Here is a 14,501-nt window from a genome sequence, read left to right as displayed (position 1 = left end):
TAGTGGCGCGAAGAATAATAATAATGGGCAACACAGTGTCTTGTCGAAAATGACTCGTACACTCTTCGACCGTGATGCGATGATGATAAAGCCATGCTCCTCTTACATGATTTTTACTCCGGATTGGCAAAACAGTTTGAAGCAGTGCTTGCACAGCAGTCTGTACTTCTCCTGGATGCGAGGAAAGTAAATTCCAATCCGCGAGCTACTCTTGAACACTGCAAGCAAATAGAACAGTTTAGATAAATTTTAGTGAAACATTTCTCAATGTTGGAGCATAATGGTTGGAGGTTGTAGTAAGACGTAATAACAATATCAAAGCCCATACAGAAGTAGGTATCATGTTGAACGTTTCGAATAACTCTTTATTCATTTTCAACATAGTCTCAATTTTCAACATATTTCACAATTTATTCCTCTCAAAATTGTTAACGGATTTTACTGAAACACAGTCGACGCTGCGAATGACTTGTACACAGTGCAGGCCACCCGCGTTGCTGGATGTAACAAACAATATTCAGACTGCCTAGAGTGGCGAGTGTTATCAATATTTTGTAGCACGATACAATATTATTTTCCACTCACCCATGACTTGGCAGTGCTCGACCCGGGTGAGACCGCGTGTATGGCAGAACTTCATGGCCGTGCACACTTTCTTGAGCTTCTTCATTTGCTTCTGTCGCGACGCGGACTTCCGCACGCCCAGGGAGAAAGGGGACTTGGTCGCCTTACCCTGGTTCTCTTCCTCTTCGATTGGCTCATCTCCTTCCTCGTTGGAGCGACCTCCGAACGTTGCAATGATGTCCTCGAGCTGCAAGATGCCAATTGAGTTTGGGGTTTTAACATTTTTTGCTTTTAATTTTTGTTCAAATTTTTAATTGCTAAAGTGGTCGACACATGCGGTTGTGTTTGTTGTCGTGGAAGTTTTTAGTTTTTACCATATAAGTAATTTTTATTTTTGTGCTAGAGTTTAAGGACTTCGGTATAAGGCGACTTTACTATCTATTCCTATGTCGCAATGTTGCGATTCTTAGGCATGCGTAACTCACCATTTGCTCGTGAGTGGAGCATTCGGGCAAGCTGCCTTCCCACTCTCCCTGCTCGTTGCACTTCATCGCGGTGTTTCTGTGGTGCGGTCCGCTCGGGTCCATCGGGCAGGAAAAGGTAAAAGAGCACGACACGCCCGGTTGCACCGAGTCGACGACCAGCGGCTTTCCGACAGCTTCCCGCACTTGCACGGCGTCGCAAGTCATGTTGTAGTCGAAACCCCCCTGCAGCGTCGGAGTGGTGATCTCGGTCATCTTGCAAGACGGCTGTGTGTTTTCTGACAACGACAACGACAGGTGGTTAGGCTGGGGCCGCCTCGAAACTCATTAAGTTTTCCTTATTGGAAAAGCGGTATAAGTAAGTTGACTCCGTGGAAAAGGCAAACATGAAGCCAGCGGAACGGCGCCGCTACTTTAAAATTGACCTTATTCAAAGCTTAAATAAACCTGATTTATTTTTATATTTCCCTAAGGCGATTCGAGTGAATGATTCACGAATCTCAATCAAATTACGCAAAGTGGCATACAAAGCGTGTAAATCTAGCGTCAACAATTTTTTTGATCACTCTTCATTCATTTGGTGTATATTTTTACTTGATGTTAAAGTCGAGGGACTCCATGAAAACTAAAATAAGCTGGGGTCACACCGCTTATGTAACGTCACAATTATGTAACGTCACGATGATGTCATATTTTTCAATGATCTCGATTACCCTATTTGCGTGCCATAAAAGTTTACCAGTTGCAAAATACAAAAGCTCGTGTTCCGCATTAAAATATAAAAGTCATAATGAAGTAGTTTTATAGGAACGTTTTTTTTGTTTATGTTGCAAACGATTTTTTTTTCGTCAGATTAAGCCAAGTGTTGTTGTATTGCGATGACCGAATAGAAAGCGTGTAACGCAAGGTAACCCAAGCTGAAAGAATGTTTAAGGTCAAGCGCTACCATCATAACGCGTGCGTAAAATTCGATTAAAATCGCATCAATCAAAGCATTTTCTGATATTTACGATATTAAGCTTTTTTTTGTAACACGCCGTTCCTTCCGAAGCAAATTTATTAAAAAATCGCCAATCTTATTTTCCAACGAAACCCGGAAAGATTTGAAAATACCTTTATTTATTTTCGGTGCAAAGCTGTCTTCAACAATACGATACTTTTTCACCGAGAGCGAATCCACAAAACAGGCACACATGGCCAAAACAATAATCCTCGAGTTCATGTTTTTATATGTGTCAAACGCTTTCACAATAATATTGGTAAACAACTTTAATGTGCTGAAAGAAACAAGTCACAAGGTTAGAACTGCAACATCTAACGCTAAACTTAATCCTTGCCTAACTTTGCGAACTCTGTTTCAATATAAAATCGGCTTCACACGCTGCTCCTAATCGCCGACATTGTTTGTGGATTTGTGCCGAGCGTTGCCTGGCTAATAAATGGCGTCAATTCCCTTTTTTCATCACTCACTTCACAGCTCGGCCCTGCAGCACAGAGCCTCGTCATCACAAAGACGCCTTCGCAGAAAATAATAAAACCGCGCAAACCGCTGACAATTTCGGCCCTCTCTAATATACTGTACACCTATTTTTTAGCTTTGCTACACTGCACTCAGAAGTGGTCAAAGTAGCGACGAACATCAGCAAAAAAACTGTTGATTCCTGTGAAGATATGCCACGCACAATTACAAAAATGTTTATTTGCTGTTTGCAAGGATTAGACTGGTCTGATCGCTGACGCCGATATATGATTGAAATTTGCGAAGATATATTGCTTATGATTAAATTTTGCTACAGCATTATGCTATTCGCTATTGCGCCACTCCCGAAAAACATTTCACCATACAACATTGCGCCACTTGCAGAAAACATGTTGGCCCTGTTTTTAAGGTTTTGCCTGGCGATATTTCCTATTTGCACATCGAATTTCCACAACAATATCGACTTCAAATCGTACTACCACTGTTTTCAAGCATTTGATTCTAAAGTAAAATATCCTTTCTGTCCGTTTTGACGTTTTATACACCATGTTTGGTCCGCGTTTTGAATTCGACTGGGTCAACTGATGTCGCCTGTTTGATTCAATTTCATAACTTTTTTTACAGGACGCTTGCCGGGCATTGGCCAGTCGTGACCAAAAGGATGTCGTTATGACTTTTATTTATTTTCGGTTCATGACCTATCTGTGGTCGTCCGGTCAATGCGTAAGCGTTGCTTAGCTTTTAGAAACCAGCTTCCGCCGCCAGCCTTTGGTTGTTAACATGACACGATTTACTTCAAAAAAGTAATAGTTTTGACACAATACCCTGATGCCTTTGACCAGCGTGTCGCTTGGATGATGTAACCGGACACGTGCACCAATTATCCCTTTTCGGGACATTTTGGGATTGATTGTTGTTTGATGGCCCAATTTTATTCTTATCGGAAATGTGTCTGTTAGTTTTTTGCTGACGTCACCGTATGCGTCACTTCGCCATCCCTGATTCAACCCTTTAATTCATTCTGATAGGTTGATACGACAGACGCAGTGGGGATATTATTTTCACGGAAGTTCTCACGAAAGTTTAAATTCATTTTACGCCACAGAGTCCCGTTTTTCCAACACGAATTTGTTTTTTTGCATTTAGGATGCCATAGGATGCCTTATTTGTGGGCTAATTGTTTGTAGATGGAGGGTCGTGCAAAGCCATCGTTTGGACTCGTGCATGCAGTGCGCCATTCCCGAAGGTTTTTATGACATTTCATGTCAACGTGACGTGATGTTTTTGACGTTTGCCCTACTCTTGTGGATTGGGAGCGTCCCAATACTTGTCCATAGCCACGCCCTGGCTATAATTTTATTATTAAAATAACAAACTGTTGGTGTGCTGCGAAGCCAAATTTTGAGTCGGCAACTTTCTTATTTCCATAATAATCCCGATAAGCGTGACTCACAGTTCTATGCGATTTATGGTGGCAACAAATACGACGCGATAAATTTAGAGCAATATCCATCTATTTTTGTACTTTGTTTATAACTATAGAAAATATATAAAACCATAGAAAATACGAAACTATTGAAATACCTGGATTGCCTGTCCACTGAGTCACTTTTTAAAAAGTGTGCTCGGACAGCGGAAAACATATCTCGTCATTGCGCCCTCTCAGTTGCATTCATATCGCTGGGTGGCGTATGCGTGCCACATAGAACATTCGAGAAAACGTAATTCGAGGGTTGACAAGATCGCGCAAATATTGTGGCCATTTTGCAAACACCAGTTCAATTCATCGCGTTCTCAGAGGTATTATGTGCAAACGATGGAATAACATTGCACGACCGTAAAGTAAAGCAAGGCGACTTTCAGAGGCATTCCGCTTAGCCGCGGGTTCGCCTGGGGCGCACGAGCTCCGACAAGAAAACGAGTTCATTTTAAGGTTTTACCCGCGGCGTTAAAGCCTTGTGCCGGTAACCGACACTGTTCGCAAGACGGCTATAATTTTGTGTAATTCGCGGCATATTTTCGCCTTGTAAGTTTTCCTTCGCGCCAGAAAAAAAACCTTCGACACTGAGCAATTACTTGACTGCGCATTGCGCCAAACGTGTCTGGCCTTTTCACACCTTTTAAATGATCAGTATCTTTTGAACTTAAAGTTCGTCATTTTTCCTTACACTCATACGTTTTTGCGGATTTTCAAGCACCTGTTACCATTAAAGTACCGTTAGATTTTAATTGTCGCCGTTTCTACGCTAAACCTTGTTCACACTCCAAAGCAATCGAGTTCCGACAAGCGAACATTTTCCGCGCGGAAAGTACTTTAGTCGTACACATGAATCGACATTACATTGCACTTAAGGTGCGGAGGTACTGCTTCCGTACAGCATTTAGGTCCAAATAGTGACAAACGTTCAACAAAGTATCTCTTTTAATGAGAAAACGATGTCCGTAAACTACAGTATATATTTATTTAAATTAAATCTTGGCATTTCCTTCCATACATTTTTTTTTAAATTACGAGTATTGTTACAAACATACGTTTAATAATTGCTTGTGGCAGAAGCCAAAATCGACTTTTCATTAATATCGCAAAAATGTTTCTTAAAAATGTGCTTACAAATTATACGAAAATTGTCTTACCTTTAATCAAAGAGGCCGTGAGTGCCATGAAGAAGTTCTGAAGCGTAAACATCTTTGACCTTTCTGTTGCAGTTTCAAAATTTCCAGAACAAATAAATCCGAACCCACTATTAATTTAAATATATATCCCTGAACAAACTTGCGTGATGTCTGGAAGCAAAATGCAGATGGTTACTGGCTGTGGAGTCAACTTAACGCTTTAAGCACTGAATCACTTCTGTCTAAAATAGTCTTGGCTGTGACTAAATCCAAATGTTTGGCTACATTGCCGAGCCACTCACTGAGTGATTTCGAAAATGATCATAATTTTATACGTCATGCCGGGCTGCATTCTTCTCCTTCCAATGACGCAGACACATTTCGTGACGTCACCGGCAGTTATTTCCAGTCACCTAACCGCTTTAGGATCGCGACAGGAAGAGCTCCTGGACTTGAACTAAACTCTCGAAAGCTGGCAAGGTGTTTGGCACCGAGATTTCTTCTGATGTTCAAGTTTTACCGAGCTGCAAAACGTGATTGACGACTTTCTCACACACACAACAGTAGTATTTCGTATGGAGTTTAAGAGGTTGAAGATTTGGTGACCCGCCCGAACTCTGTCGCTCAAAGTGATACAATGAAAATGATGCCGTTTATTGCGATAGGCATCTGCGCGATTCCAAAGTAAACGCCCTCACTTCGAGCGGCGACCAATCTCCAATCGACATACCTCTCTTTGCTATAGGACGTTATAGTTCACAGAGCTTTCCTGGAAAGGTGAGGTACACGACTACACGTTTCGCAATGCACATGTTCCAAAATCTAGGTAAATTTGAATTTTACGCTGTCCATCTCCATACTAAATCTCAACAAACAGGTTCGTTTTAAGCTGTATTTATTTTTTGGTGTCGCAAGTACCCGACTACCGAATAACCGCACTCACTTTTATATGTCAAAACCACAGCTGCTCACGTATTACTAAGCTAAAGCTGAAACTTCAACCGCTAACTGTCCAACGCCAATCCCGTTACCGCCATTAAATATATATGATTACTAAACACGCCGCGGCCTGCCCTTTTTACCCTTACCTTATTTGGCAATTGTCGACTGCCTTTCTTGCCGTCCGATTTGTCACTTATTTTATTCGTAACTTTCTGTTAGATCTTAGTGGTAAGGACTAGACTGGGCGCGTCTTTAGACAAAACATAAACTTGTGTGGGCGCTTATATAGTAGAGAAATTGCCCCCGAAACTGACCGGAAGCCGATAGAAGTAAATTATGTAACATAGAGGAAGGCTCGGTGAACTTAGCACGACTCTTTGTTACTTTCCGCGTGTCCGGCTAATAATAGAAAGTCAAACGGGCGGAATAGATCGACATCACCAACTTTCGTTATTCACACGTATATCATGGAAGACAGAGTTATTTAGCGAGGTGACTAAGCACAATTCCAAGGCCCGACCTTGTATAATCGGCATAGGAACGAATCCTCTACTTTAGATCCGATGTTATTGCGCGTCAAAATTACATTTTGTGATTAATCTGCCGGTCAACACGTTCCCTTCATCTCACAAATAGTTGCTGATTTTTCGTGGTTTTGTAAACTTTTTGTATGATCAACACTTCGAATATTGTAAGCTATTTTTATCTTCACATCTTGAAATTCTTTTCTGGCGGAAAATGTCATGGGACGTAAACGTAGTTCAATCGAAGTTCGTTATTAAGAACGATTTAAAAGCGAAACATTTATCAAATACTGATCCCTTGTATCTCACACTTAACTTTATCGTATTTTCCGCGTGTCGGATAATGGCCTAAAGCTTATATTTAGGCAAACTGCCTTTTGCATTAATGGGCTACAAAAACGTCTGGACCTGATAAGAAACTTAACCAAAAAAGCCGTAGCCCAATAAGATGTTATTTCAGGTGCTGCGGCAGTTTTAGACTTACTAATCGAGCACAAGTTTGGCGCAGTAGAAAATGCTCTCGGCGAAACCGCCATTTGTGTATCGTGGCCTGACACCGTCGATCTTTTCCGGGAAGCCCTAAACTTTGCTCAACTCACGAGTCAAACGCTTCGCTCGTAGTCTCGCCCCTGACTTGGCAAAAAAGAGTGCTACTGGCCCAGAATGTTCTCGGGGCGTCAAAAACACATGCTTGTAATAGGTCAGCCATCCTGTTGTTAACCCGCCCATGTCTAAGACGTCACACACGAAACCACCAACGTCATGGGATGTTAAAAAAAACTTATGCAAACATTTTTTTTGCTTTTTCTGGTATCGATGTCGTTAAAACATTTTTTAATCGTTAAAAAAGTGTTCCAAAACAGTTCATTTTCTTTCAATAAAATTTGTACACCGTATCGCCAAGGTAAAAATATTCCAAACCAGTCGATCGTAAATAATTATACATTTGTACCCTAATCAATTTTATACTATGGTATTATAGTTGGCTAGTATAAGGACTTAAAAAACTAGTCCTGGTACGAATATAACATACAATTTCAGTTAAAAACACAACAACAATAATATTGAAAAAACTCCCACAACAAAAGTTGCGCTTTTTCTGTATATATATTAAATTTTGCGGTTTCACTATGTTTGCAACAAAATACGATAAAAGGATGATCGAGGTGATTTGCGAAAACCGCAAGAAAACAAGTTTTATTTGTCGCTTGTTGCGACGTGTGCGGCAACTCAACCTTTCGGCTGGACCTCGCGCTACTACAAACTGCTAAGAAATAGACCCGCTGCGACAAACCGCAAAGCGCCTTTTGTCGAACAAGCTTTTAATGCCTCGTTTTTTTGCTTGCAGAAATTTCCCCGTCGAAGAAGCAACTTCAGACCGCGAGGTTACCAGTTGTATCAGACGAAAACAAATCGTTCTACCAGCCCGCTCTGCCCATTGCCATGCAACCGATGTTGCTTAATTCTGTGGCGCGAGTTCTAAGACTACAGGTATTTTACCTGGCTGCTCCACCATCAAATTTACGGCTAAGCCATACCTGTTGTATGAGTTTGCGCCTGTTACCGACCTCTAATCTTCAATCAAATTTCCAACCGCGGCAAAATAACAAGGCAAAGCCAGACCTGTGGCGGCCAGGTGCGACGGCAACCTCAGTACTGCTAACCGGTAGCTATACCACGACCACGCGCAATTACGTGATGGAGTTAATTTCTGCGTCTAAATTAGACAAACGCCGGCCGATATTCGCTTTCCTCTCACGCTACGCTCTGCCCGGCTAATTGAAGAGTGTCTCCGCCGACAAATTGGGCGCGTTTTATAATTGGGTTACCCTTTGGCGATTGGCCCCGATTAGCCGTCGATGAAAATAGTTGTGTATTTTTCAAGCGGTATCAGCTACACATACTATCTGTATTTATCATCTGCATTAGTCGGTGCGATGCTACAGTGGTAGATACCTCTTACACTTGACGCTTGAGGTGTGAACTGAAAGGTATTTGTCGCTTCGCAAAGCACCGCACACTGCTGCCAAAATATGCCGCTGCTAATCTCACAATGCCGGGTTACACGCCCTCTGCCAAGCGCCTGCGCTGTAATGGTTAACAAAAAGGACCGGCATATTGCCAACTAAATTTCGCATCAGGATTTGACAATGCAATCGGCGCCAACTAGACCTGATTAGGCCAGTAAACCGATTAAAACTTACGCTGCTTATATTTGTTTAGACGATGCAAAGAGCGTTTAGGTCAACCTTCTGTGCAATTCCTGGCGATTTTAAATGATCGTTATCATCACGCACATCATTAGAGCCCTTAAAACTCAATCCTAATTACGAAAAATTTTATTTTTCTCCATAAATAGCCATCCTTATTTCGTGAATTGTTTTACTTCAAAAACAATTCAAAGTTTATAATCGCACAAACCTCGTTAATTTGGTCTTCTCATTTTCTCGACCTTATAAAAACTTGCTCTTTTTTCCAATTTCTCTAGGTGTTAAACTGCTAATACGAAATAATTCCCACAGACGAAAAATAAGTGCATATTTAAACCGTAAGATAGGTTTCCGAACTGCCGGACATTTTATAAACTATTTACTTAATTATCATCTCCGTAACGTCGGCTATCTTTAATTATTACTTTCGAAATCGTGTTAAGCACGTTGGTTTACTGTATGCGTGAAACGTTAGGTAAGCCTGTATTCCGTTCTGCAAGAACGAATCGCTATGTTGTCACATATATTGTTTAATACTCCATGTTAAATTTAATAGAAGTGTTTTAGATGAGATTCGACACCTATATAGTATTAACTTTGTCGTTTTATATATTGCAAATTATATTACTATTATGGCTTCGTAGCCACATTTTCTTTTGTGCCTTAAAATTGATCGAACTCGTTAAACATTTTTCCACAGTCCACTTTGGAATGTCATCCAGACTGGCTCGATTTCGTGACGTCATCACTGCCCTTCCTGTCACGAGGACTTGTGGGGATCCTCACCCCGGTGACGTCACAGGTGTGTCGCAATCTTGAAAACGCTGCTAATCGTTACGTCACCACGGCGAACGACAAGGTCAGTACTACCAAAAGTCAGTACCAAAAGTTTAATTTCATGGGTTAATTACTACAAACTAGGGTGAATATCATTCCGCCGCTATTGTTGGCTTTGTTCGGCAATCTGTCACTCGTTAAAACTGCACTTTTTGTCATTTGTCCGGTCACGATAAACATCAATTGCGCGTTAATTGAACTGCTCTGCCCCACAGCACTTGCGTATTTTGCTTGTCACATTCGTCAACAACGGGATAAACTTGTTGCATTTAAATGCTTGTTTTTTATTACGTAATTTGTGTTCGGTCGTATTTCGATAACGCGCACTTTAAAACAGATTAATTCTAACTAGTTTAATTTAAATGGAAAACGTTTTTAGGTGTAAGTTGGATTGTTGTTTATATATACCAGGCTTGGTTTTGGGACGAAAGCACTTTTATTGCAGAAAAATTCGCCTGTGATTGGTTGGAATCCCTATAACAAAATCTAACATCCCAACTGATAATTAAGTTTTTCAAAATTGCTTTTCAAAAATTCAAAAATGAAATACTTTAATTAGGAGAAACGAATGAATTCCAGAGAATAAATTAATTAAACAGTTTGTTTATAGTAAATTTAACCCCAAAGCCAGTAGGATAAACTACACTGTTCACAATTAGGTTATTCTTAATATAAATATAGTTATCTCATGGTCTGCATTTCTGGATGCACGTCACCGTACAGTTTGCTCACACCTTTTACGGCACGGTGTGACTTGTCAACTGTTTTTTCACTTCACTCTTCTGGAGCAAAAACTTTTCAAACTTTCCAAACCAATAAATATTGCTGGTCTATCTACTTAAACGTTGTTGTCGAGCTTGCGCGTAATTCCCCGGGAACAAAAATTGCGCTTATTTTCGCTGATGTCGCGATAATCTCAGGAGCACGAAAATAAAAAAGTGGCGTGCCTTCATTGGAAAGCAATGGCTGAAAGCACCTTGAATCATGGCAACACAATGTAATAGGATCACGCACATTTTTGTAGGTACAATGTGCGTCACTATGTGTGTTGTTAGCGGTTTGATCGGGAACTTTTCGTTAAATCTTACACTTTTTGTTATTTTTTTGCTGTATTCGCGATTCGTTCAAGGTCTGCTGCGAACACTTCCGATTTGACACCCTGCCTCTCCCGTTGTGTTTCTTTTTGCCCCGATCTGTTTGTTCCTGGTCTGTCGGGTGACCGCCTAGTAATTCGTCCGTTACCCTATGTTCATTGCTTCTTTAAAATAACCTTAATAATGCATTGTTTAAACGATGCATGTTTCACTTTTGTGGTCGATATTGCGAAAACGCCGAATAACTTTAGCTAATGCATAAACGAAGTATTTTCGATATACATAAATGATAAATAGTTACCGGTTTTCGATTCAATTACCACGTCAAAGCATTTTCACATTTCTTACGCAATTACCTATTTCCGGACGCTATAATGCAACGACCAACTGTGTCATTTTTACGTTCAGACGTCGACTCCAGCTGACTACGTCACGGCGTTGCTAAGGAGCTTACGTACGTTGACGCACTCGACGCTGCTTTTGTCCACTTCGGGAACGTCATCTTTTCTCCCAGGTTGATTTTTTAACATAAAATTGAATGTTACTTTGGGTACACTATGCACGGATCTGAAATGTAGCTTGGTAATTAATTGCAAAGCCAAAAAGGTCGAGTAGATCGACATCGTATTGACTACGAACTTGACATTAATTGAGGATGATACAAGCTCGTATCGAAACGTCTTAATCAAGTTGATGTCGATAACACGACCTTTTTGGCTTTGCAATCCATTACCAAGCGAATGTTGCTTTAATATTCATGTGTTGGGTGGCAACGTTTGTCAAAGCGTTACCGATTTCCATGGAGCGTATTAGTTGGGTTTAGTCTACTTGTGTGTTAATAAAAAGCATCTTGGTGGGTAACAAGAGAATCAGTCTATACCCCTCAACTATTGTTTGCAAAATATAAATTTGGGTAAACAGGTTTTGCTGTTACTGCGCAGTCGTTGGGTATCCCATCCGAGTCTTGAACTTTTGGCTTCTTAAAACTCCACGTGATTGTCGTACAAGTACAGTTACTATTCCTGTTTGTAGGAAAGCACAAGCATGTATATAAATGTGTTTCCCGACCCGGTATGCCACAGTTGTAGGATTACATGTTTCACTAAAGCGGAATTATCCGAATTCGTGCTCCTGAATCGTAGGCTAAGCTATTAGTTTCCAAACTTTAAAGACAGTTTTTTTTAATGAATCCTTTCTTGTGGAAACTGTAATTTATTCTGTGTGAAAGAAAGTTTTGTTTCAACTCCACTTCACGTTACGCGTACCTCGCTTAGGTATCACGTCACGTTGCCGACATTTTTCGGATAGTTAATTAGGTAAGACATTTTTGCGATGCTCGCCTTGGCCTAATAACCGGTATATTTACGTTTGGGATACACTTTCCAAGTGGTCAAAACGTTTACCCAATTTACATACTGTTAATATCCCCCGAAATACGTTATTTTTTAGATTCCGAATGGTTTATTTTTGCTGCATACTTGTGTCTTAATAAGAGGCGTCCTGGGGTGCAATTGGGCGACAAGTCTATGCCCCCTAAGCTTTAGTGTATGCCAGATTAACCACGTTAATGTAGGCTTTATTCGTACATCGTGTTAATTCTTTTCGACTCGGTTGTACAGTTTGGTACGCTTGAGCGAAAACGTTTAAGCCCCAAGGCGCCGTCCGGATCACGGCTCTCTTATTTAACTTTAATATTTAAACTTTGTCCTACGCGCCTTTTTGTTCTAAGTCTTTATTAGTAAACATACCATTGATCGAATAATGGCCCCTATTGAAACTTTGTTAGATAATAATAAAACTTATCCACTATTCACGTAGTTAATTACTTTTTTTCTACGTGACCATAGGCCAGCACCATGGGTGACCTCTCGTAATGATTTCTAAAAAACTTATCTAAACAATATAGTGTTTTATCAAAAAAAAAACGCAAAAAGATATTGTCATTAAAATATAGTCATTGCGTCGTTTAACTGACGTGTCTTTTCAATTTTTTTTTCATTTTGCCTTATAACATTGTGTAGTGCTTGCCAGGATAACGTGGATAAATGCCTATTCAACCTTGGGCGATTTTATTTGGTGTGGCTAATGCATCGAAGTTTTACTAATATTTAAACAGGGTAAGGGCATTTTATTGCGATATTCCGCAAATCTTAAATTTTTTAATGCCCGTTCGCAAACGGTTTAGACTTGAGAGGGCATAGGTTTGTTTGAAATAGAACTGACCAAATACAGTATTTGCTAAAACTACTGTTGGTGTACGTCGATTTACATTGTACTTCCAAACGTTACATTGTACTTCCAAACGAACTGTGCTGTTTTTTAACGTTTTGTTTTTAGTGTGGCAAGTAATCTTTAGCTTGACTGTTGTGGCAGGTGGACACCCTACAATCGAGCGCAGTCATTCACTTGCCTCAGCTCAGGTCCAAGCGGCGCAGACCAACGCGTCTCTTGGTTTCTCAACCCTCGGCAGTTTGTTCAACGTCTTCAGTTCCAGTAACGCGCTTCGGGTATGACCTGTAGGCCTATAGTGTTATTTACGTGCGAAGCGAATAAAAAATAACAATGGAAGTAAAAAAATTCCCTACGATCCCTTTGTGTTAGACTGGGTAAAACACGTAATAAAAATATCCGCAGTCTTTCTTAAATTTAAATTTTTCGTTACATTCGGTTTCAATTTTGTTACAAATATAGTTATGTCATTATGTAATGCATAATAAATAAACTGATTTCATGATGCAATGCATAGTCATTTCATAATATGTTTTCTCTGCCATAGATGTTTGAGATTTGAACAAAACAGAAAACATTCGTGAGAACAATTTTGCACAGTCATGAAAATATTTCGAAATATCAATGTGACTAAAGCAAATTCTAAAATTGGACGCTTACCCCCATGTAGCAGGGAATTGCTTTACATATTATTTTGCAGAAATGCTGTTGAAGGCAGCTGAACTATGAGTCAAATATTTGCCTTGATATCACACTGCAAACCAAAGCAATGTTCACAAAATCGCATTTCGTGTTTTTTTGAAATTTTCTTTACTTTCACATCAAATGTCAGGATGACTAAGGATTGAACGCGTAGAAAAAACTAATATATAAAAATAGATTGCAGGGACAATAAAATACTGTAAGCGTTTTGAAGTAAATGCGATTTTAGAGTGGACCCCAAACACGTGTTTGAACCCAAAAAAATGTTTTTAACTTTGGTCGCCGTATTACCTGTCCTAGTATAGCAGTTTTGATCAAAACACAAAGTCGAAACTCGGTGGTAACATGGTTTAACTTGACTTCCCAAATTGCGTCGCATAACAGGCTTTCGATTTTTTTTTCGACAAAATTATTCGCGGTACTCTCCTTATTAAGACAAGGTAAATACAAATCGCTTCGCTCCTTTTGAAAAAAACCCGGTTGTACTTGTAAAGCGAAAATGAGATTTCGTTACTGTGTCAGCAGATGCCGATGTTCTTGCAGAGAGAAACACTTGGTAATACGCCTCAATATATAAGCGCCCGGTCCAAATAATTACATAGGACTTTAAAAGATACACCGATTCACAAGGGAGTGCCCAACATCCGGCACTCGGCCACACTTGGTCATGGGCGTTGGTCAATCATTTTGATGGACATGCGGTCAAGCGACCATCCTGTTCGGGGAACTCCGACCATCCAAGTATGGCCTTGAAGTGGTGGCTCGTGCGACGACTTTCCACTTGCGTAATCAGCTCAGACCGGTTTTGGATTTTTTTTTGTTTG

The 14,501-nt window shown here is 40.3% G+C and overlaps 1 protein-coding gene across 1 annotated transcript in view; it reads left to right on the top strand.

Annotated features, from left to right (window-relative positions):
• LOC146167935 (protein DOP1A-like) overlaps nt 1–14,501 on the top strand; it is a 53,480-nt gene that overhangs the window by 23,700 nt on the left and 15,279 nt on the right. The window contains exons 27-33 of the mRNA XM_083386177.1: nt 600–772; nt 1,035–1,164; nt 2,216–2,268; nt 8,031–8,096; nt 9,516–9,674; nt 11,155–11,260; nt 13,120–13,253. Of these exons, the coding sequence (XP_083242303.1) occupies nt 600–772; nt 1,035–1,164; nt 2,216–2,268; nt 8,031–8,096; nt 9,516–9,674; nt 11,155–11,260; nt 13,120–13,253 (821 nt within the window). The remainder of the gene's footprint in view (nt 1–599; nt 773–1,034; nt 1,165–2,215; nt 2,269–8,030; nt 8,097–9,515; nt 9,675–11,154; nt 11,261–13,119; nt 13,254–14,501) is intronic.

The sequence above is a fragment of the Ascidiella aspersa genome, chromosome 1, assembly GCF_963924565.1.
Source record: "Ascidiella aspersa chromosome 1, kaAscAspe10.2, whole genome shotgun sequence".
In the NCBI taxonomy this organism is placed as follows: domain Eukaryota; kingdom Metazoa; phylum Chordata; class Ascidiacea; order Phlebobranchia; family Ascidiidae; genus Ascidiella; species Ascidiella aspersa.
Note: the sequence above shows the minus strand (reverse complement) of the source record. Positions and strands in the feature narration are given on the sequence as shown.